This window comes from Ptychodera flava, chromosome 21, assembly GCF_041260155.1.
Source record: "Ptychodera flava strain L36383 chromosome 21, AS_Pfla_20210202, whole genome shotgun sequence".
Taxonomy (NCBI): Eukaryota; Metazoa; Hemichordata; class Enteropneusta; family Ptychoderidae; genus Ptychodera; species Ptychodera flava.
Window position 1 is genome coordinate 9,285,443 of NC_091948.1, and position 24,784 is coordinate 9,310,226.

A 24,784-nucleotide genomic window follows, 5' to 3' on the forward strand; every position below is an offset into this window, starting at 1 on the left:
ATTCCTTTCCTTTCATTATAATTTTAAGCATGCGACGTGTGATAAACGCTCATCTTAAGTTTCAAATGTTGAATGCGCCTCTAGTCGGAGGCAGCTTTTCCACACTTGCAAAATTTCAGTGTCCTACATGAAATAGTTGTCGTTGGTGGCGCCCTATATAACGCACAGTAGACACCTACCTTTGTGCCAAGAGGTTACAACCAGTTTGACATTGGTTTGTTTCAGTTCAACGACATCAATCAACAACTCTCAAGACAGTATACAATCAAAAGTTTCTGTATACAAATTCTGAAAATATTCTTTCTTTATTTACTTCATTTAAATTAAAAATATTTCATTTTATAGTTTTATTTTTCATTGAAGGTGGACACATTTTCTGATCCGGGCAAAAGTACAATTTTGATCAATATAGATGCACAGAGACGCTATGGAGTAAATTAAGAAATTATTGCCTGAATTAAGTACAGCATCAACGTCCAAATCTGAAAGGAAATTTTCCAAGTGAAAGAGGACAAACTCAAACCAAGAGGAATGAATGCACTAACTGATCACTGAGACATACCAAACTAAAACAGTAATTCAAGGCTTGTTGGATGTAGAAAGAATTAACTTTGGTCTAAGATTACACAGGAATATTAACATATACATCTGAAATTTTCTGATATAACTTAACAAAAGGTATAAAATGAACATTAATGTACACAGAAGATATTAAATGTAACCAACCATTGTGATTTCTGCACAATTCACATATTATATATTCTCTATAGAATGTGATAAGGTTCAGAATTTGAGTGCTGCGAGTAATTAAATATCCGTATGAAGGTCAAATGTGCATCAGGAGAGATATTCAGACCCTTAAACTTTTTCCAAACTTTCCTGTTTGACTGTTTGTATGTGTTCATTTGGAAGCTCTTGGAGAAAATGAAGCTTTCACCATCTTGTTTCAGTGAAAACCAGACATTTAATTTTTTCACCCATAGAGATCAGTGGCATGTTGAATGAAAAAAGTCAGTAAATAATAGGTCATCTTTTGCTTTCACAGTGACTCCTGATTTTCATTCTTGATTTTACCAGTAATAGAGAATGGTTTAAAGTTTTCTTTAGGGAAGTTGGAAAAAGTGTAAGTCTTTCAGTTTCGAGGCCTGTACAGCTGTCACATCTCATCATACTACAACTTACAGTTTTCTACTACCCTGCTGTGAATTGCATTGTTGGCATAGCAACCAGTCACACTGTCTCCATCACTTTTTTCAAATGATGATTTCCTGAATGCCAGGCTCTCTAATAATATGGTTTTGAAATCAATTTCAATTTCAGCAGGCTGAAAATCTCCTTCATTGTCCCAAAATAATAACATTCTATTCATCACATCCCTGTCATTATTTGGAAATGGTCTGCTGTTGATTGTTGATCCAGCTTGAAGCTGGAAGTTCGGAAATTGACAGATGTCACAGATAATTCTCACAGACACACTTCAAATCATCAGCTGGTTAATTAAGTCAGCTGTATGCAAAACAAACATGAAAACACAAATAATAATTTTGCAGCTTGTGTCAGATCCAAGTTGATATACATTTATATCATTACTAGACTTTACAAAAATAACTTGAAATAACTATACAATACAATGATACAATAGGCTTATGGGATATAATTACTGTTATTGCTACAGAGTGATTAGAAAATCAGTATGTTGTCGGGGCAGCATGAAAAGGCAGTATAAATAGTTGAAATTTGGAGGGATTTCACATGGCTATTCAAATCTTGAAAGAATTCCACGTAGTTCTTCAGTGAATTTCTCAAAACATGAGTGTTATTAGCTGGCAGTGGTGGATTTACATGCAGTCATGCGCCTGTTCAAATATGTTAACCCTAAATTCTCGATTCGTGCATCCCTGATACCTTTTAAATAGACAAACCACTGTGTTGAAAACAATAGGACTGAACCATAAGATGAGTGGTACGGGGGAAAAGGGTTGTCTGATAGCACCGATTAGTCATAGCTTATGAACAGGAAAACTACCGTGTGTATCAGAATATGGATGAAATCAGTAGAATATTTTTATCCTGTCGCACAGTTTGGCCGAGTCGACTCTCGATTTACTTTCCGCGTCTTGTGATGGCTTCTCTGATCTGTTTGTCTAGCTCTGTGATGATTCTATCGTGATGTGTGTACACTCCAGTTCTGAGCAGAGTGTCTCTCTCTTCGATGAGTCTGGCTACGTGGTCATCAACACTGCTGTCCAGGTCAGTTTCACCGCCCTTGGCATGCTGCCCCTCGCCATTCGTAGTCCCTGCTGGAGATCCCTGTTTCTGCTGTTGCAGTTCTTGCTGAAACCTGAAACGGTGAAAGAAAAATTCAAGGATATTTTGAGATCGGTGGAGCAGACAGTCCACTAGAGTGGTAGTAATGTGTAATTGTTGCTGGCATCTGCTGTTCAAGTATACTTACAATACATGATCAAATGAACACCCTTCATGTTTGCATCTGAATTCAATAGAGGCCATCATAAAGTCAGACTTTAATCATGCAGTGCTATCATTTTTATAAAGACAGGGCATCACATTTTCTTGTGAAGAAAACTTGAGAATGCATATATTAACATGAGCCATACTATTCTTATTTGTGTCCGATAAAAAATTAGAAAACTGAAGGTTCAACAGCGCTTCAGGCATGAAACAACCCCTTTGAGTTCCAGTTTCTGAATTAAAAGCTGGTGCCCAGAGTGTTATTTTACTCAGTATTCTTTGTATTTCTGCGCTATACAGAGATAATGGTAACATAAGTCATACTGTCGTGCTTTATGCTTGCTGACTTTGAAAGCTAAAGTTTCCAATCTCCAGTTACTAAATAACAACCAATACCTAGCACTTCCCTATACGATGTACAGTATTAATTATCTTCTTGAAGTCAGAAATCAGACCATTTCTTACTTGCTGAGCTCCCCTTTGATATCTTCCAGTTCCTTCTTTTCAGACTTGACCACTTCTTTCTCCTCGGCTGCCAGGTACCTGAGTCTCATGTGTTCAAGTTCCTGCTGTTGTCTCTTGAGTCTGGCTCGGGCCTCGGCCTGTTCCTTCTGCTTGAGTCTGGCCAGCTCCTTCAGGGCCCTGCCCCATTGCTGTTTGTAATGAATCTTGGATTTGGTGACCGAGTCCAGTTTCCGTTCCAGTTCAACCTTCAAGACAGATGGGTGAAATGAAACACGAATAAGGACATTTTACAACCATATTTTTGCACTTACATAGGCATTATATTGTTGGCATAGCAACCAGTCACACTGCCTCTGTCATTCTTTAAAATAATGATTTCGTGAGTGTTAGGCTCTCTAATAATATTGTTTTGAAATCAATTTCAATTTCAGCATGCTGAAGTCTCCCTCATTGTCTCAAAATTATAAAATCCTGTTTGTTCAAATCTTCATCGTAGCTTGAAGATAAATGACTTTCCATGGATTGTTGATCCAGCATAAAGCTGGAAGTTAAGACATTGACACAGGTCACAGATAATTCTAACAGACACACTTCAAATCATCTGCTGGTTAATTAAATCAGTGGTGTGAAAAACACAGATGAACAGTGGTAAAGTGCCACAACCAACATAGTTCCATAAATATAAACTTTGTTTATTTTTTTCACAAAGTCCAATATCTGTTTGTTTTCCCTACAATTTTTTTATACTGCGTAAATTGATAGACAATCGTGACTTTGTAATTTTAATGATTTATCAAAGTAAACAATCACTGTAGAAGCATAGCCTTGTTTGGAGGTTTCAAGAGAAAAAAATTATCAGGGTATTAAACAGTTACTAGTGATAAACCTAAAGGTCACAGCCTCGTATGAACCCTACCACTGGGGTTATCATAGTCCACATTTCATGTAAGCACTTTTATGATTTCATTTTATGATGCACATTTTACACAGTTTCCTTTTAATGGTTTGCATATCGTTAATGAGAATTATTGAACACTGTATCAAATTATATGAAAGCAGAGAATGTTGCACATCACAGGCTACCTGATACTCTTCCACTTGAATGTGACCAGTGCAATGAAAGATGCTTTTACACAAAATTGAATGACTTCACAGAGTAGCGTGTATAATAGTGCGCAGGTTTGTGGCTTTTGTCATCGGGTTAGATAAATAGCCCGCCACTACGACTGTCAAACATTAGTTTTCCTGCGAGCACAAAGAGTGTGGACACAGTAAACTGTAGTGCGTCAAGATTGTCTAAAATTTAACACCTCCATTTCATTGGCTACCTTTATCTTTGATCTCTACTGAGTTCCTGGAAATGCAATTTGAGGGGAATGAAAATAGTGAGAGATTTTCTTTATTCTTCCGCAAACTCAAGGGTACAGCTACAACAATTCCACACTAACCTTTTCTAGAGTTAGCAGGTTGATCTCTGATTGTAGTCTGACTTCTGGTTTGGTGTTTATTTGCTCTCTGTACACTTGGAAATCTCTCTCTTTCTCTTCAAGTTTCTTCTCAACCGCTGTCAGTTGCTCCTGAATTCGCTGCTTCTGTTCTTCAAGGTCATTGACCTTTGACCTGATGGTATGTATATATGGTTAGCGTAAATTGGTGTATGGGAGCAACGTGTGCCATTTGGGAGGGGGGATGTGAATGGGGGAAAAAGAAAGAAAGGAAAAGGGACGGATGGTAAATGATATGGAGGATGAAAAGGACAATGGAGAGACTGGTATTAGAGTTTCCAGGGAGAAACTTGTTGAGAAAGCAAGAGAGACAGAGAGCATGAACAGAATATGAGAGAGAGAGAGAGAGAGAGAGAGAGAGAGAGAGAGAGAGAGAGAGAGAGAGAGAGATGGGGGAGGGGGGAGGGGATGAAGGTGCAAAGATATACAGTGGCTTGAGTAACCCTAAAAGGTCATTCCTGTTGAAACTGTCCTTCCATCATTAACTGGACAATTGACGGTGATTAATAAAAAGGGCTTATTCATTTATGTGCACTCAGTTGGTGCCATCCTATAGGATATCTATAATCTGTAATCTTCTTGAATTCATTCATAAGAAATTATAAAAGAAATATAAATTAAAGACAGTTAAGGAATTAAGAAAAAAATCATAGCAATTAATGAATGCAATAATATGAAAGCAACATGGTACCTTTCGATTTCCACTTGATGGAGGCAGTCCTCTTTCATCCTGTGTGAAGCATCCTTCAATTCTGACAGTTTTCTTTCGTAATCTCTCTGTAAATCATTTTTTAGTCTCATCACTTCAGCTTCGTTGGCAGCCAGCTGTTTCTCTCTCTTTTCTACATCAGTGATGGCCAGTCTCAGTTGCTCCTCAAGTCTACCGTATTCATCAACCTGAGAAGAGACGGCAGAAGACGATGGAATGTTAAGCAAGTGTGATGACAGACAAACTACTCCAACAACTTTATATCACTTCATTCAGTCACATAGCGTGATATACAAGAAGTCCATTTTTATCATCATGTTGTTGACAACTGAGACATTGAATATGCAGTGGTTTAGCTGTGATATAAATTCTCTCAAAGGCCTTAGTCTGTGATACTTCTCCTACTTTCTGCTGTACCCTTAATTGGTCAGCCAAGCAGACCACTACAGCAATTGGCAATGGCCTTGCTGGCTATGTCAACTTGCTGAGGCATGCATTACAAAGAGGCATTTCCGAGGGTCTGAGTACAGATGAGAATGTATGGAATCACACTGCACAGCTAACAATGGGCTGTGAGAATCTGTAGCTGTGACAATATGCATACACTGTCACAGAGTAGTTGAAAGCACAAACACTGTAGAGAGGTCCATGGTGAATGGTGCAGTATCAAGATCAGACCATCACTCAACTTGTGTCAGCTTGTGCTATATATGCTGCATCTGACCATGTAAACCATGAGCCAGCTGTCTATGCAATGTGCCATTTTCATGACCTCTCTACATAACATACATTTTCTGATGAGCAAAGTTCAATTTTTTTATGGAAAATGAGTAAGACAGAAAAAAGCAAATTCTGTGCAGAGTAAGTCGATATGGCCACCTGTACCAGAATTTTCAACCAAAGAGATGGATTCATAGCAACTGACATGATGAAAAGGATAGCAAGGAAAACTACATCACCTTCTTGCGAACAAGAAGTTCCCTCTCTTTGTCTCTTCTTTTCCACTCCTCAGCCAGGGCTTTCATGTGTTGCACTTCCTTGGCTTTCAGCTGAAATTCAACGGATGCCAGGTCAAACCATGCAACCACGATGCACATTGTAACTTCACGCATATATTGATTGATACAGCTCAGCTAGCTGTTCAACGCTGGGCCGTAATTCGAATGTCTTTGATTCATTTCACAAAGTAAAATTTCTTCAGGATTGTTGTCATGAAGGTGATATTCATAATAGTTGCTACGATTAACACTACTGAGTCAAATTGACTATACAGCTGTTAATACCCTCTGGGAATTTTGGAATCCTTTTACGGTGAAAAGGAACAGATGTATTGATAACCAATGGGAGAACAAAACTTGCAGTCCCCTAAGCCAGAAACACAATTTTAGTATATCAAATGTTCATGTCGTGTTTTAGGCTTATTTGCAATTTGTTTTTAATCTGAAAATTTTTACCTGCTTTTCATACATCTCTTCCTGAGCTTCCTTCCACATTTCCAGTTCCATGGCAGCTTTGTATTCTAAAGTTTCCCTGGCGTCTTTCTCCGGCTCTGCCGGTTCTTCTGGTTTAGGTTTCTGCTCTACGGTGGTGCTCTAGAACGTGACAATCACGGAAAATAAATGGCAAACATCACCATTCTTGAAAATGGTTACATGATGTGAAACTGATATTCAAAAGTCTGAATCTCTTTGGACGATTATGGAGACGGCCGTAGGGACATTGGAGGAACTTACTGTGTGCCATGTTTAACGATCAAGGTCCATTGAATTACCTGTGAGTTGTGCTTCTGACTCACTATACTACAGAAAGACATCAATCATTGATACAACATTCATACTGAGTGAAGATCATAGTGGATGGTTGACATCTATTGAAGTGATACAATTGTGGAAAGTGGTCCCTGTTCATGCTATTGAGTGCATGCCTCATAACAGATACAAAATACTACTGCTGATGATGCTGCTGCAAATCACTGCATGGTGGTTGGCATCATCAGATATGATGGAAACGGGAGTGATGATGGCGACAGAAATTGAGAATAAGTAAGTGAAAGCGAGATGCGGAGGGGTGAAAATTGAATGGAAAAGAGGGAACGGCAAAAGGAAAGGCCAAAAGGGGGAAGGAAACATGGGAATGGGAGAATAGGAGATTGGGAAGAGCTTAAGGAAAAGGAAATATGACTAAAAGAAATATACCTGAGATGGTTCAGTGCTGATGATAACTTCTCTAGTGTTGATTGGTCCATAGTCTTCTAAACCCAACACAATGTGAAGTTCACAGACACGCTGTTGTCTACCATCTGTAGATTCTGCAAAGACTCTCTCACTGCAGATCTGTCTCCATCCTTCAGGCTGACCTTCAGCTTTGCTCTAGGGGGTAAGGATTGACAGTGACAAATATATGACTTCAACGATATGAACAATTTACATAGTGGAAGTATCTTCAAGATACCCATAATTTTCTGTCCATTATAAGACACGGGGCCCTTTCAACAAACTATAGATTTTTGGTATAATTGGATCATTCAGGTGAAAGTTTTGTGATGAGCTTCTGATATGAAAATTGTTATAAAGGATCAGAGCGTTGCATCTTTAAGGAAGTCGAGTGCTAATCTGACATCCTATTCACTTGAACATGAAGAATTCTGCTGACAGTTCACAGTGAGTTGTCAAAGTAAATTTTTCAAAACTAACTCTCCTGATTGTATATCAGATGATGGACTGGAGTGTCTGTTGTATGAGGGCACTCCAACACTGGCTTCTTTTCAAAGGAAAAGTCAGTCCTGCCTAGAGAAAAATATCTTCCTGTCTAGTCAGATAATTCCTGAGTGAAAAACTATCACACGGATTATAAAACCCAACTTTGCCTACATCTGAATCTTTACACAGTGTACACTGGTGCTGAATGGGGATTAAGGAAATTATGAGGCAGAAGCTTTCCTTAAAGGCAGCTTTTCCAGTTTCTGTATCGTAAAGTGACATTTGAACTTAAAATCAAATGTGAATGTTATGTTTCTCAACAATACTAAAATATGTTACTGTTCATTAAAGTTTTTAATCATTTCAATCAGTCGGAAATCAGGATATGCGCACGGAAGTGTTACGTAAATTAATTAATAAAGCAACATTAATTGCAGTTAAAAACTTTACAAGTTTTGTTTACAGCAGCAGTCCCCATTCCCTTGTTCTTGCATTGTGCTCTTTTGAAAGTTGTGTCAAGTTCATTATTTTCTTTAGAGATAAAACTGATAAGGAAACCTGCCCCTTTAAAACCTGATCATTACGAGACAATGCTGTTTTCTGGCTCGTCTCTGATACAGTTGTCACTGCTTATTTATGTCCAGTCATATTGATGAGCATCAAAAAAATCTTTTCTACCAAGTTTCAGAAAAATACCCAAAAAGGTGGATTTTGGTTATCTCGCAACTCGTATTTCAGAGAAATAAAATGGCAAACGATGGTACTTTCTTGCAGCTAGGCATCATCGGTGAAGGATCTGTACACTTACAGCAACTCTAGCTTTATCTGCATTCAATATCTTAGCCAGAGACAACCTGCCTATTCCTAGCAGTACATCTTGGGTCATTCTATCTCGATGCCACACTTCAATCAATAGAGGTATCCTGTTGAAACAATCAGTAAAAGGACAGTAAAACTATAACATCTGCTGGCTCCATCTACCTCACCAACAGTCAATCACCAAAACGTTCAAATAAATATTTTATTTCTGTGCTTTGCTTTATTACATTAATTTGATTTCTCAGATCACAGTAATGAACACTGACAGCATATCTGCATGCACTGTTTCACAGCCAAGTCATTTTATTCACCACCAAGCCATGGTAAAATAATTCACTGTTCTGGTTTCAGCAATGACATGGAATGCTGCTTTGCAAGGCTGTGGAATATTAATACTGCCCCACAATTCAACAAGATACCGCAGGGTAGAGCAGACATCAACCACACAGTGTGACCTTTGACACGCGATATTTCTCAGCCCCTCAAGCCTATATATTAATTTCTCCCTTTCAGCCCAGCCCTTTACAATTACAATCCTAGCATCAGTGTAATAATATCATATCTGTAAATCTTTGCATTTGGCAGGTGTGCCACATAAACTTGACTTTCTCATAAAAGCAGTCAACATATCAATGTGAAACGATCTCATACAAAAAAATTTACATTGTTTAGGATCTTACTCTGATCTTACTCTTTTAAGTACAATTCAATAAGAAGGGTGATTTCAACAAAAATGTTAATTACGGATTTCTTGCATTCTAGGGTAGCAGACAAAATTTTTCTTGAATCAACTTTACTTGATGGAACAATGATACCTTATGGACTGTTTCCAGTACAGGTATTCTTCATTGATTGTTTTTGATATAGATGATACAACTCCTGTTTTTCTGTACAAAGAGCAAGTATGAGCGAAATACTACAGGAACTCTTTGATTTAACATGACTTTCAAATGTCAAGGCAAAGATATGACAATACACTCACGAGGAAAGACTACTTACCGTAGGAAAGTCTCCTTGAGTTGTTGTGGGGGTGTAGCAAAGTCAAAGGCACAGAATGAATGAGGTAGGAGTACTTCTGTATGGCGTCTCACTTCCACCGGTGGGTGGGTGATTATTGGAGCTGAGCTGCCAAAGAATGGGTAAGTATACCTGCAAGACAATTGTAAAATACCAAGATGACGTTTCCCTTCAATCTTCAATGAGTGACATTTTTGTTTAAGAAACCTTCATCTAAAATGTCAACTATGGAGTGAGGGGGTTTACTCCTAGGAGTACTACCATATTTTGTTTATTTTTATTTTTTACTAGATTATTATTTCTGCTGGATTTTTTCTATTTCTTTGTACATGTATTTCAATCATATTTTTATCAAACCATGGGGCAAATATCAATAAGACTCTAAATCTCTTGTTTATAAGAATCTGTTTCAGGTATTTGGAAGCAAAGTCTGCAAAACTGTGTGGAAAAAAACCCTGCTAAAGCATTTATCTGTACAATTTGATTTGTTTCTATTTTGTTGAATTTTTTTCTCATGTTTCTTTGTACCACTGATTATCTATATAACGCTCTAAAAACTGAATGATTGCGGTGTAATACTTTTTTCAGGGCATTTTAATGAAATGTACAGAATAAAACTCCTGTGGAAAAGCAGAAAGATGATGGCGATTTTGTCAAACAATTGTGGAATATTAGAGTAAATGAGCACTGCTGTTTTCCAATGACTATTGTCAATCTAATTTACAACAAATCTTCATTTATAAAGTTCTTTTTCTTTGTACTCTATCTTTACATATAGTTCCCTAACTCCAGAATCTATGCTTTACAGACACATTGAATACACACTTAAGTATAGCAGCAAAATATTCTTTTTACATCCTTTGAACTTGTACAGGCTAAAAAATCTCTCATCCTCAGATTATCAGATCGGCAACAAAAAAAATTTCCCACGTGCACACAATCTACCATAGCCAATAAAAGGTAAATTACACTGTGGCGATAACAAAAATTAATCTATCTCTTGTTTGTCATATCACGGTGGATATTTGTCCCACACAGAACAGAGATAATGCACTCAAGTCTGCACAGAATGTACCCATATGCTAAGTCAAACATGCATCCAACATAGCCATAAAAAAGAGTAAATTACATTTTGGCAATGAAATGGATTAATTCGTCTCTTGTTTGTCATATTTCACTTGACATTTGACCCCTGCGTCAGAGATTATCACTTAGAAGTCTTTGCAAAACAATGAAAAAAGCTGGTGACGTCAATACTCCCACGCATACCTCAGGAAGACATTAGCAGCTGTAGGGGTGTCCACATCTTTGATACTTCTCATATCGATGGAGAAACAGAAATGATGAGTGGCAGCGTCGATGGCTAGGATGGCCTGAGACAAACTACTGCTGGCAGCACTCTCCTCTTCCTTTGGCTTGGCTCTGCTGGCTTCACCCATGGCATCATGGGAAGGGCCTGGTTTTGCTTCTCCTTTGGTTTTACCAGCTGTGATAAACAATGTATAGTGCCATGGTTTAAAAATATGTTTACAATTTGTTGGTTATGCTACTTATAAAATGGTCAAAGTAACTACAACCACTGTAATTTTGTATAATACTAATTTATTTATTCATCAGGTTTAACAATATTCCCTTACATATAATTAGATGTTTATCATTTTTCATATTATTGTTTATTTATTTTTTGCAGGCCAGTGAACCTCTCAAAAGTACATCATGGTACATATGTAACATTATCAAATTACAAATCTTCCATTTACTCATGTATCTAAGGTTAAAACAACTAAGCACATCAAAAATGACAAAACACTGCATTACGTCTTGAGGAAATCAATGCTCGTTTTGTACATCACCACATCAACCTTTCACATTTTCAACAAAGGTGTACCGGATATAAACTTGTCACGATGTACATCAAACCAAAGTTCTTACCTTGGGCTTTTCCTTTCTTTTCTCTCTTTTCTTCTTGAGTAAGACTGCTGAGTTCGTCAGTTGTGGATTCTCTCTCCTCCACTGGTGTGTAGCCACCCATGCTGTCAGGGGATGAGTCTGCCTCGCGGGGGCGCTCCAACTTCTCGGGAGGCGAGTGTTTTGGTTTGCTGGGTTTCTCACCTGGCTCTTTGGAAGGAGTTGTAAGCTTCTCAGGTTGTACTTTCTCTTCTGTAGGCTGTTTCTCTGGTGTGCTGGGTCCTGGCACCTGATTTTTTTGACAGTGAGAGGATATATGTACAGTAGGCATTAATTTAGAATGTGCCTCGGGGACAGATATTCAGACTCTTAAACTTTCACAATACTCTTTTAGTGAACCAAAGCATGGATTATGCAAAATTTGCACCGTCTCATTTTTGTAAAAAATCAAAAAATTTCATTTTTCTCCATAGAGTTAAGGTAGAACGCACCTCGGGGACAGACATTCAGACTTTCAAACTTTTACAATTCTCTTCTGATATACCACATGTTGGGGTTCATCTTAAAGCTCTTGGTGGAAGAAAACTTTTTACCGGCTTAGTTTTTCGAAATTCGAAAATTTTTATTTTTCTCCATGGAGTTAACACAGGGATGGCGGCCATTTTGAATTACTAATATCGGTAAATCTTGGGTAATTTGTTTCTCTAGTACCAAAATTTGCACGGTGACCCCCAAATTTTTATTTTTGATTTTGAAAGAGAATGATTGAAAGATTCCTTGAGGAAAGTTAAAGCAAAAGTTTAAGTCTTTCACTTTCGAGATGCATACTACCTTAACACAGGGATGGCAGCCATTTTGAATTTTGAGAGTCTATTAATGTTGGGTAATTTGTTTCTCTGGTATGAAATTTTGCCCCTGATTTTTATTCTTGATTTTGAAAGGGAATTATTTAAAGTTCTTTTACAGAAAATTTGAGTAAAATTTAAGTCTCTCAATTTCAAGGCACTTACTACATTAACATTTCACTTATCTCTCACAGTATGAAAGATACATCATTGTCAACAAATGAGAAAATACAATCTTCAGATACAATATGACACAGAAGACAGGTAATGACAACCTTCTTTGTTTCATGCTGATGACAACACTGCACGATATCACCTAAAATTTTAACAGATTTTCTGATACGCTTCACACACTTTAACTTTGATGAGTAAGCTGTGTGCTATGGATACTATTGCAAATTTTACATTCAAGTTGATTGATTTTGTCATTTGATGTAAAAAAAGGACACAAAGATGTAGAGAATACAAAATAGCCAAATTCCAGAATACTTTACTAATACTATGCAAGACACCATCTGGAAGACTTCTTCTGAAAAAATGTTGAAATCTTCACTTGGAAATACTGGTTATTTCCCACTTAAGCGGAAGGAAACTTTTCTCTATGGTATTACCATTTAATAGGTTGCCATTTTAACATGACCTAAATGGGAGTTCTGCACAATATGTCAAAGGTGTTTACTTATTGTGGGGTTTATGTTGTTATGGTGACTCCAAACATTTGCCAAACTAAAATAACATTCAGTGTTTAAATGCTTTACCGAGGGTATTCTGAGTGAGACCTCTTCCCTTCTGAGAGAAACAGACATGCCAACTATCGGAGCCAAGTCCACTGGAATTGGTGGCAGCTGTTGCTGGGTTCTGGTTGGTGGGACCAAACGAAAAGCGCCCTCCAGTGCCACCGGTTGGCTATCTAGCAGGGGGATAGTCTCCTTCTTCAGCAGACCAGTCAGGGATATATCGGCACTTCCGAGGGACTTGTCACCACAACAAAGATGAATCTATTTTGAATGGAAAAAAATCAGTACATGTATTGGTAGATACGTCTCAGATATTTGATTACAGTTATACTGAATACAGACATGGGATGCTACGCTGTATGGGCAGAGAAATTAAAATCACACATCAATATGGTTACTACAGTATCAATACGTACTGGTATGCAATACAGTCATGTTGATCTGGTATAGGTAAATATAGGTTACATTTTTCAGCTCAAGTACCCAGCATTTAGGGAAAGATTATGATAATAAATTCACACAAATCAAGATCTAGCGATGAAAAATTGTAAAGGTCAATTCTATCTGTGAAAAATCTAAATTCAGAACGCATTCTGTGCTGATATTGTCTGGTTTCACGCTTTCATCACCTTTGATATTTTGGTACAAACAAAGTTATTTTCAATGGTACATATGTACTTTGTAGCAGGAAAACAGGAGTCAGATTTCAAGTAGTGATCGCAATTTGTCCGGAAACACTCATACCTGAATCCCTGGTTGTGAAGCAAAGTACAATTGAATTGCTTCCGGACTGCTGCGGACCCTGACGGATGCCCTCTCGGCGGGAAAGTTTGGATTTAACAAGTCGTGGAACGCCTCATTGGTGACATCGTTACCAAATAAGGAAAAGTAGAAGAAAAAGCCACTTTCCCTGGCTGGTAATGACATTGTTGATGGCACCAACTGGAAATGAAAGTAAAAAAAAAATAAAAATGATCAAAGAGATTATTTTCAGGCAACAGTAATAACTGAGCTTTTTTTAGCAGTTAATTTCTATCAAAGTTACCTTTATTCCATTCCTTGCATCACCATTGTGGTATAGTTGAAGAGTACTATTGATGACTAAGCTGTATGATTCATGGAGTTTCATTGAAAGTGGATCAAACTGAATGATAGCTGACATGAAACACTAGAAATGAACAGTCTGAGTCTATTCTCAATCATTTATTTCACAAACCAAAAAAAATGAGGAAGGAAGGGCAATATTGACAATGCCACGTGTTTTGATAAGTCATGTGCCAAGAATGAGATCAAGTTTGAAACACTACTAGGATTAAATATCTTATAATCTGTAATGTTCTACACAGCTGCTATATATACTGCAAATGTACATCAGCCAAGGCCCAGGGTGTATCTCTGTGGAGCACATTTGTTCAACAGTTTGAAATATCATGCACTGGCCATATTTCATTTGGACAGGAAATGTCCATGTACCGGTACTAAAAAGTAAGCTACTTTCTCGGCAGCTGGGAAGTGTCGTGCCATCTGTAAGTACATTATATTGTCAACAAAGAATTATAAGAAATGAAATTTGTGATCATGTAAGTGATGACAGGCTTGCGATTGAGGGTTTTTAAACTGAATGTCATTAAAATGTTGTTTCCAATCCAAGTAAATGATGAACCTCCAGGCAATACCTCGATTATCAAGACTGCATTCAACCTGTGTCTGGAGTGAGGGCCATAATGAATAAGATACAAATGATAGAGATTAAAAGACAAATTTAATGTTGAACACCGTTTACTGTGTATATGTGAGTACTACAGAATTGACAACATATGCACCTTTTGAACCTGTTTATGACAAAGATTATTAATCATGATTGAGTCACCTGCAGTCAAATGTTTTCTCTTCTATTGCTTTCAGTTTAAAGGGAACAGTATACATCTTTTGCTTTCAATATGTTTTGTCCCATTTACGACATTGTGTACATTGTCATACACACTTGAGATGTGCCAGTTATAAGTCTTGAGAACAAAGATCTCTTACTCCGTGTATCCATGCCATACAGTCAATCAAATTACGGGATTTCTTTTGATAAAAACTAATCATCGTGCTATTGTCACACAATAATAGCCTTTGACAACCAACAATACACAGGATATCAGTAAAATAAACATGACAAGTTACCTGCAGGTAGAAATCCCCAGAAAGGGATCAAATGAAGAGGACCTTTGACCCTAAATTGCTCTTTACAGCTGGGTACTTCTGAGGTATATGCTACACGATAGCATTTACTCCCTAGGGGGAATGTGGAGATGGCTGCATCCCATCACCAATGCAGTGTTTTATCTAGGATGCTATGTTGAAGAGAGATTGTGTCCCCTCTCCACAATTGGAGGGGGGTGGTGGGGTGGGGGTGTGGGTTCTTACGATCATTATGTTATTAGTTATACAGTTATTATGTTATCAGAAGGTGGAATGATTCGATGTCATTCCATAGTGGGACTAATCCCCCTTCCTTTGATTGACAGGTGGAACATAGTCAAATTGCCGGAAACCCACAATCCCATAGTCTGGAGGGCTTGTTGCCATGATACATTGTCCTCTTACAGGTCAATGACCTATACCTTGTGATGTACTTTCCAGTCATTTTTGTTCTGTTTGTAGAACAAAGTCTCTTGTTCTACTCCCAGAATCATGTCATTGATGTCCAGTGTGTGACTTGCCAATACAGCCTATCCAATTCAATTATTGACGACTGAACTTCAGTCTGGCTGAAATTCATTTGTTAAAGCCGTATCTTTTTGCCATGTTTTTGATCAGATGGTTCGTAATCAAATTGACTTAATGCAATTTATGTAAAAATGCTACAAAATTATGATCACATAACGTTTTTTCAAACAATAACAGGGCTCGAAATTAGCGGTAGTCCTGCGTCCACAGACTGCCAACTTTTCCCTGGGGTTACCAAAATCCATCAAATGGTAGCCCACACCGACTACCAAAGACCGGGACATAAAATTCAGTCAGTACTTGGCGTGCCATGTCGGGTCCGTCACTTTGGAATGAGCTAAATTGCAGTCAAATCCAGTTGGACACAGTAACATGAGTAAGGCCAGACTATGGCTTTGTTATGCAAATTACAAAGACAACCATGTAGTGAACCTTTACAACCAAGTTTCAATATCTTAACTGATGTACTTGGATGACAGGCACAGGAAATGATGGTCAATGAAAATGCATTTTCATTGCATTTTGATCATAATGTATCAATCACAGACAATATGCCTCCTCCCTACAGAAAGCCCATGGTCTATTTTAGAGGGACATGAGGCCAAACAAAAAAAAAATGTGCTGTTCCGATAACCTGACCTACCCTATTTTTTCCCTGCCAACCCTAAACTTTTTTGAGCTATGTAAACACGGAAGTGAACAAAAAAAAAGAAAGAAAAAACCCGTAAAATCACACGTTCGTTTCTTGGCATTTGATTTTTACTTGAACTAGGATATCTTTTATGTTTTTTTTCTTTTATATGTATGATACATTTTTCTGGACATGTTGTGGCCAGTGTTTGACCACCTTGAACCCTGAAAAATGCATATTTAAAATATTGTGGAAAAAAAAAAAATTCCTGCCGACCTACCTACCCTATTTTTGAAAACCATGTTATCGGAACAGCACAATAATTTATATTTTTTTTTGCATAAGCTGTAACTTGTGGCAAGTTTTTCAGTGTTCTGCTTCTGTATATCAACTACAGTGTCTGACCCTAATCCATTTGTCATGCTGAAATTTCGAGTATTCTTTTTGTCAACACAGCTTGTATGTGTGTAGTGATCATTGTTTACTGTTTACAAATGAATTCTAGTCCGGACTTTAATACAATTTTCAACAATAACAATGGAGATTACACTCATATAGGTTGTGTTGATATGCTAAATACTTTGCATTAAATTACAGTTTAGGATTCAATGCAGAAAGTTTGGGGAAACCACAACACAAAAGTTCTGAAAAAATCGCCAAGAGATACAGCTTATGGAGCTTTCAGCCCTGCTACAGTAGGGCTGTTCACATCATCCAAAAAAGACTAGGCCCTTGTCCTAGCCAGGTTTGTGGCCGACCAAAAAAACAGGTGTGAACGGTTCTGGCCGGCCACTGTCCGGACAATTTCTGTCCTAGTCGAGAGGGGTGGTTTGTGGCCGACCCAGGTCTCTGGCTGAGCAGTAAACAGCGTATGTGAACGCGTTTTGTCCGACTCAGGTCCAAGTTGACGCCCTCTGTAGTTGACATGCAGTGTAGTCTTTGACCTATTCGAGGATTCAGTATCAGACATGGCGAGTGGAGGACTCAACTTGGCTACGGAAGAAAAAAAGTGTCTTTTAGGCATTTGGAACGAAGATATGGTGAAAAATCTGATGGACGGCACGTCAAGGGATCGAATCGCCTACAACACCATCTCACAGCGTTGTCAGAGCATGGGTTTGATCGTAGCCAAGATCAATGCAAGCGTAAGATGAAATATTTGAAGTCCGAATTCAAAAAAGTTTCTGATAATAACAGGACAAGCGGTCGGGGAAGAAAGACCTGTATGTTTTACGAAGAACTTAGCCAGATTATAAGCAGCATACCTCGCCATAAGCTTTCCCTACACAAACAATACATTACCGTACACACTAATCCAAACTTCCCTACAAATATCCCAGGCGAAACAAACATTTTTTATTAACACAAACAATCGGATAAGAATGTATAGGAACACATTTTTGAAACAAAACAGACACAAACATCGTAACAAGAAACCTTTTGAATAGTATTAGGTGGGGATCCTCTTTCACACTTTTTACATGAGAACGACATCTTCCACCAATGACGACTTCGGAACCGTGTCCATATTCTCCGATCGACCGTATTCACCCACGGCGCATTTGCGGCCATTGTTGTCAGAAACACAAAGCGCCTTCTTGACCGCCGAATTTCCTCACGCTGCTGACGACCACTCCGTCGATTTCGCCTTCGAGGTTCACCAGTTAACTCTTGTATACCAGATACCTCGTTTAAAAGCGATCGATGGGTCAAATTGTCCCGTCTCAATCGCAAAAATCGTAAAAACAACCAGAACAGGACGAACATGTTCCTGCTGTCGAAGACAGCCATTGTGACCTGTATAACGTCAAAGGTCGGCTACCAAATGATCTAGGCTAGGACAGCGTTGAATGTAATGTGAACGCGGACAAAAGATTAGCTTATCTTCTCATGTTCTGCCGGATTAGTTCTGGCCGGCCCTGGGCCTAGATGTAACCCCATAAGTATGTCTAGTCGTGCTGAGAAGATCTTGGTCGTTGTCATGACGACTGTCAAAATTTGCGCACAACTCTGAGTGAACAAGTTGTCAATAGTTCACAAAACTTTTGAGTATCACTGTTGTCCATTAGGCCAAAAAAAGATCGTTTTGGTCACGGCGTGCGTCATTTCAGAACCTGCGCGTCATAGCTTTTTTGGGGTTATATACTCATCAGTACAGCTATCCTTGATATCCCTGTTTGAACGTTCAAAAATGCTAAAATGAAAATGTAAGTATTATGCAGCCAGTGATAAAAGACAATAACTGTTGTATCAATAGTGCCAAACCAGCATAGTTAGGCATTAAAAAAATAGAAAAAAAAAGAAAAGTGCGTTTCCGCATCATTTTTGCTGAATGTACAGGACCAGAAACATTTTGGAGGTATTAGGTGTGCAAGTATTCACATCAAATGACTAGAAAATTCACTTCATGGGCAGAATCTTGAAAAGTTGCTTTTTCTTATCTGGTTAATGAAAAACAATAACCCTAAACTAAAATATGCATGGGCTACTATCCAATGTCACTGGGCTATCAATTTCACAAAATGGTAGCCCAAGTGGACTACCAGGGAAAAAGTTAATTTCGTGCCCTGAATAAAGACAAACACTCAACTTCGATTTAAAAGAACTAAATAATTATTGAGTTGCAACTTACTACGACTGCTACAAACATACTCGTGAGCGCCTGAATGCCAAATGCCAAATCCATAGCCAAGGATGAAATGGTGGCATTTTCAAAGACAATATGGCTTAACAATGAGAATCAAAACATCCCTCTGAGGACTGGATGGTATTATTGCGGCAAGTAAAATGCAACGATATGTAGCTAATGGGGCTTTAACAATAATATAGCTTATTGTAAACAATGCATTGTGCTTGTAGGCTGATAATTGTATTAATACATACCTCAGAGGAAGGAATTCAAAAATCTTGGTTTTACACATCAAAAATAGTGAAAATATTATCAAATTTTACAGTTTTTGTCCCTTTGAAAAAATGAACTATCCAAGGAATATTTTTCCATACCTGAGCTAAGTTAGCTGCAAACCCTACAGTTACAGACAGCACAAACATGTCGGTGCACCTGTGATCCGGTCCAATCTGATAATACCCTTCCATGTCATTTAACACCGGCAAGACAGATTTGGGATCCAGTTCCTCATCAAGTTCTGCTGCTTGAAGGAGAAGACAGTCAGACAAAAAAAACAGCCACAAACCAGACATCAGAAACAGTTCATCATGCATGTAATGTTAAAAAGCAATGTGATGGATTATTGGTATATCTTGCTACAACTGGACTTGAAAATATCACACACATCATCTTTCCAGGGTGACATTGCAGAACTATGGTAATAACTATGGTAATAATGTATGTAAGACTCAACATGATAATACACTCTCACACTGGTTTACTGTGATAAACACAAGGTTGCTTATATGCATTATATGACATGTGTACAGTGTATTGTCTGAAACACAAATACGACAAGTGTTGACATGCACTATTGGTATTAGGCAAGACTTAATCTCATTGGATTGACTTGTAAGTTTATATGTCATAATTTGATGACTAGAATTTATTGTTTACTATATACTGTTGTTGATCATCTGTCCCATTGACAAATGCCATTCTGTACACAAATGCTAATATTTAACTTATTGTACCACAGTTACATTAGCCGATCAACAATTGTTGCCTGTACCTCTAATTCTGTACACAATAAGCATGCTGTGAATTTGAACAAGTTTTAACCCTTCAAGTTGTGTAATTTTTCCAAACAAAATTCTAATGCAACATTGTACCAAATTTTATGAATTTTTTGTAATTTTTTGATGATTTTGGACCAAACTGACATTACTGGGCATAAGCTATAATCGTTGAACAACATTTTGGAAGAAATGGAAAAAAATTGTCTTGATTTGAAAAAAATAATTGTCTGGGTTATATTTTAAACAGTATCACTTTCACAGTGTTGCTGCTATCGCTACAAGTACCAATCAGCATCACCACTACCTCCACTGGTGTTTTGTGAAACATCATAATTCATCATTTCATTCTTGTAGACCCTCTGATATTATTTGCAAGTCTAGTGTTGAATGATTGGTATTACCTTGTCCTTTCCTACGTGGAGCTGGTTTTGCTTTGAAACTTTCCTCTTTAGTCTGGCCTTCATATTCCAAGCTGATACCAATCCTCAATTCTGGTTTGAGTCTGGCATACTTTGTGTTCAACAGAGGGTACCATTTGGATTGCTGTGAGTGTAAGGAGATATTGAACAGTAAATATTATTGATCTGCAACATAACGTTGAAGGGATTGTGCTGTAGTTTAAACAAGAACTTACCATCATGATAGTGGAAATGACAGCCTACCATGGCTTGGCTCACTATTGATGGAAGCACAGTTTTTAACAAAAATGACCTTTATGACCATAGGGTTTGAATTTGGGTCTTAATTACAGAAACTAAAATAACTCTGCTACAAAAGTGTACATGTATGTTATACTTCGACAAAAATCCCAACAATTTGTTCACAACTAACATTTATCATACAGAGCATTCTCTAATACTGTATGTCAAAATCAAACATCAGCTTCCTGGAAATTCTAATCTGACATTCTCCAGACTAAAATTTGCAATCTCAAATTTAGAAGTCTAGTTCCATCATAAGTAGCAGTGTCATGAGGATTTTCAAAATGACCTGAACATTCAGTCAACACTGAGTCACGATCTTCTGCAATTTCAGTCAGGACTATCATATTGTACAACAAATTAGCATTTGATTTTCTAATCTTGAATTACATTTTGTGAAAAAAAATTGATATATGAAATAACTGAACACATTTTTTTTGAAAAGACCATGGATAAATCATTTCAAGATAGTGGCACCATAAACTGATTAGACCATGAACCAACTGCATGCTGGGAAGGAACCCTTACCACAGGCACTTTAGCGGGCGACTCTTCCTGGAAAGCCGCAGTCCTTAAATCCAGCATAACATAGCCGATATTCTCTCTGGTACCGGATGCAGAATCCACGGCATAGCATTGAAGTTTGATGGGCGTTCTCTGTAACCTGTGCTGGTGGAGTGCCTTCTTACTCAATTCCCACGCCAATTCCGTAGAAAATTCTGGAGTTTCTGCATGCTCTGAGGGATCTGTTGCTAGGAATTCACCATCAAACCTTGTCTCCACCACAATATTATGTTTTGGTCTCTTGGGAAATTTTCTGCCTATTATGCAAATAAAGTTTTAATAAAACAAAGAGAATAAAAGAAACTGGCAAAAATTACAAATATACCACTTGAGACATGCTGAAACTATTGTGGTTATCTCAGATCCATATCAACTAAAGCTATATACAGAGTATGGTTCTTTTATCTCAGACGGTTATCTTCAAAGTTTTATGCAGATATCAAAACAACTTTCTAGGAGAGACCTCCAATGAGTGAATGATACCATTACCATGACTTGACAAAAATTATTTCTATATGTGAATGAGGAAATATTTTCAGCGGGGATTGCACAAGTCCCATGTCAGCAAATATCTAATTCTCTTTCAAAGGATTTCAATTCACAATTGCAAAGTTGAATACAGTTTAAAATATCATAAATTTTCTGAATTTTTGAAGTACCCACAGATCAACTACTTTTCAAGTTTGGTTTGATGTCAAAGGTCATCAACATCAATTGTTTGAATAAGGATATGTAATTCTAAAAACTTATAATTATATTACTACTGTTTGTTGTTTGAACTCAAATTTATATTTTTGAGATGTTATGGCTGAAAACAGATGTTGAATGGAATTAAACTAAACTGGGATTAAACGTTTTATGTATTTAAAGGGACAAAGTCGGCCATTTTTCATGAATTTTGTTTGATGCAATATTATTTGACATGTTGAAAGATACTAAATGAATGGGTGACCATGCATATATTCGACCCCGGTTTAAGACTCATGTTAAAAACCATTGCGATAATGAATTAATGGTAATGACCATGAATTCATTTTTGCCATGGTTTCATTTAATTTGTCTAAAACCGAGTTCGAATATATGCATGGTCACCCATTTATTCAGTATCTTTCAACATGTCAAACAATTTAAGTAGTATCTTGCATCAAACAAAGTTCATGAAAAATGGCCGACTTTGTCCCTTTCATTATTATAAGCAGATACACAATAAATCTATTGACATTTAGGGCGGCTATCAAAGAACAATGCAACAAAAAATCTGTTGGCAGTACAGTTGATCACTCACACACCTATATTACCTTATACAGTGATGTGATTTTTGTTGAAATAAATCATAGATATTGAAGTACATTTATGATCAAATTTAACATATCAAGGAAAGGGCCCTTTCAAATAAAAATGTGTGTTTCATTTCAAAACAGCACAATCCCTACTATAGATTAATGAAAGCTTAAATACTGGAATGTCAAATCTAGCTGATTCACTTTTTGATCACTGAATTTTGAGCTTGACAATTTTAAGGATCTTTCAAAAGAAGAATTTCTTATTGAACTTAAATTTGCGTAATGAAATGATTAAACACCGTGAAAAGAGTTTATTGAGCATTTCTTTTCTCTTGTTCTATTTTAATACAGGGCTATTTGTCACGACATAATTTTGAAATGAATGCCAAACATTAACTGTATTTAGGAGGAATCTTTACAGATTGTTACGTGCTTGAGTCTTCACTGCATAAGAGTCTGCATGCAAGCATTTCAAAGCAAAATTTCAACTCCCTCCCAATTTCAAATCAACAGCCTGGAAGAATAAACCAGCAATGTGGAAGTCCTTAGAATTTGTAAATTTTCTGTAAGCAACTGATGAGTGATTATTATTTTATACTCTTTGGATAAATAATATTCGTATACAACAAAATGTAGATGGTCTGGTTCCAGGTGAAATAAAACGTTTCTGAATCAAACCTTGTGAGAAAGTGACAAAAAGAAGAAGAAAAGGCTACAAAAGTAGATTATTGAATCTTTTTTGTGTTAGCCCTGTGGCGAATCTTACATTGCAATGCACCATGGACATATAAAACAGCCAAGCAGAATAGGTACACACAGAAAACAAAATTACTAAATCACAGCTAATGTTTTGAATAGATTTCCCTTTGTTTCATTCTTCTGGTACATCCATGTATGTACCAATATGTTGTGAGTGTTAAGATTTCTAGATACCAATATCAGTACAATTGATCTGAAAAGACTGTCAGAAAGTTTTGAACATTGAGCATTATGACAGGAGAATGTGATTGGTTGGAGGACAGACAGCCATATTTAAAGCATGCTTGTAAGGCAAGAGCAAGTTGATACATGCACAACTGTACAGCAAATACCTTTATACGTCAAAATTTGGACTTTTAAATAAGGCAATAAGGCATGAGTACTTTGCAGTAGTTAATTAGAAAATTTCATTTTTGGATTGGAAAATCACATTTCCCTATCTATCATAATCTACTAAATATGGTGTGTGTGGTAAACTATTTAGAATAACTGATATTAGTATTCATACAATAGTCGATACTAACTGCAGATTGATAAATGCTGAAATATGAGATTTTGCTATAAGTGAAGTGCTTTCTTCTTGAAAATATCGCTGGTGAATATAAATTTCCTGACGGATAACACCATAGTAAGCTTTTTCGCTTGTTCTTAATCTTCTTTGAAGAACAACACGAAAAAAAACCAGTTAGACAAGACAATGCAAAGTCATACACCGATAATTCACTATAATTTTAAAATTACGTCTTAACAGCACAAGATGATAGTGATAGGCTTTGTCGTATAAACATGAACGATTTTTCTGATATTCTGCTTTATAGTGTGCTACTGCTTTGTACTGCAACGCGTCCATTGGCAGCTGTATGAACGTTGCAACATGCATCTACACGTACCCTACAAAAACATTGTAATTTTGGGGGAAACAAGTGAAATTGAAGTTCTCACCGTCAAGTATGGACACTACCACCAAATACTGCTCACTGACACCCATTTTCGGCTAAGGAATGCGTAATCTGTTGCCAACTCAAGAAATATTTCTGACTGACGAGTTCGACGGGTAAATTTCGAAAAGAGCCGCCATTAAGGTCGAAGGTTGAAGGTCATACGGAAGTGTTCTTTGTAAATCGGGTGATCCATGACGTGGTGACGTCATAAGTGATTCCTGGGCCTGTTTCAATCCAGTTCTTGACAAAGTACTCTCTTTCAATATTTTTCCTATGTGTGTAAACAATTGACAAACTTTAAATTGTTTTCACGAACAAGTGCACCAC

The 24,784-nt window shown here is 37.3% G+C and overlaps 1 protein-coding gene across 3 annotated transcripts; it reads right to left on the minus strand.

Moving 5' to 3' along the window:
- Nucleotides 1–286: 286 nt before the first annotated feature.
- On the minus strand, nucleotides 287–24,623 carry LOC139121332 (centrosomal protein of 120 kDa-like). 3 transcript variants are annotated; one of them, XM_070686135.1, is made up of 17 exons: nucleotides 24,459–24,623; nucleotides 21,439–21,731; nucleotides 20,611–20,752; nucleotides 19,526–19,668; nucleotides 13,921–14,118; nucleotides 13,198–13,437; nucleotides 11,619–11,883; nucleotides 10,956–11,172; nucleotides 9,669–9,818; nucleotides 8,659–8,773; nucleotides 7,347–7,520; nucleotides 6,606–6,743; nucleotides 6,111–6,200; nucleotides 5,134–5,339; nucleotides 4,386–4,557; nucleotides 2,938–3,182; nucleotides 287–2,341 (listed from the first exon to the last, which is right to left on the minus strand). In XM_070686135.1, exons 1-17 carry the CDS (start codon nucleotides 24,502–24,504, stop codon nucleotides 2,104–2,106), a joined length of 3,072 nt encoding a protein of 1,023 aa, XP_070542236.1. In that variant the 5' UTR covers nucleotides 24,505–24,623; the 3' UTR covers nucleotides 287–2,103. The 3 variants fall into 3 exon arrangements, with proteins under 3 accessions (XP_070542236.1, XP_070542235.1, XP_070542234.1); XM_070686134.1 differs by having other exon boundaries at nucleotides 19,526–19,671; XM_070686133.1 differs by having other exon boundaries at nucleotides 19,526–19,674.
- Nucleotides 24,624–24,784: the final 161 nt, after the last annotated feature.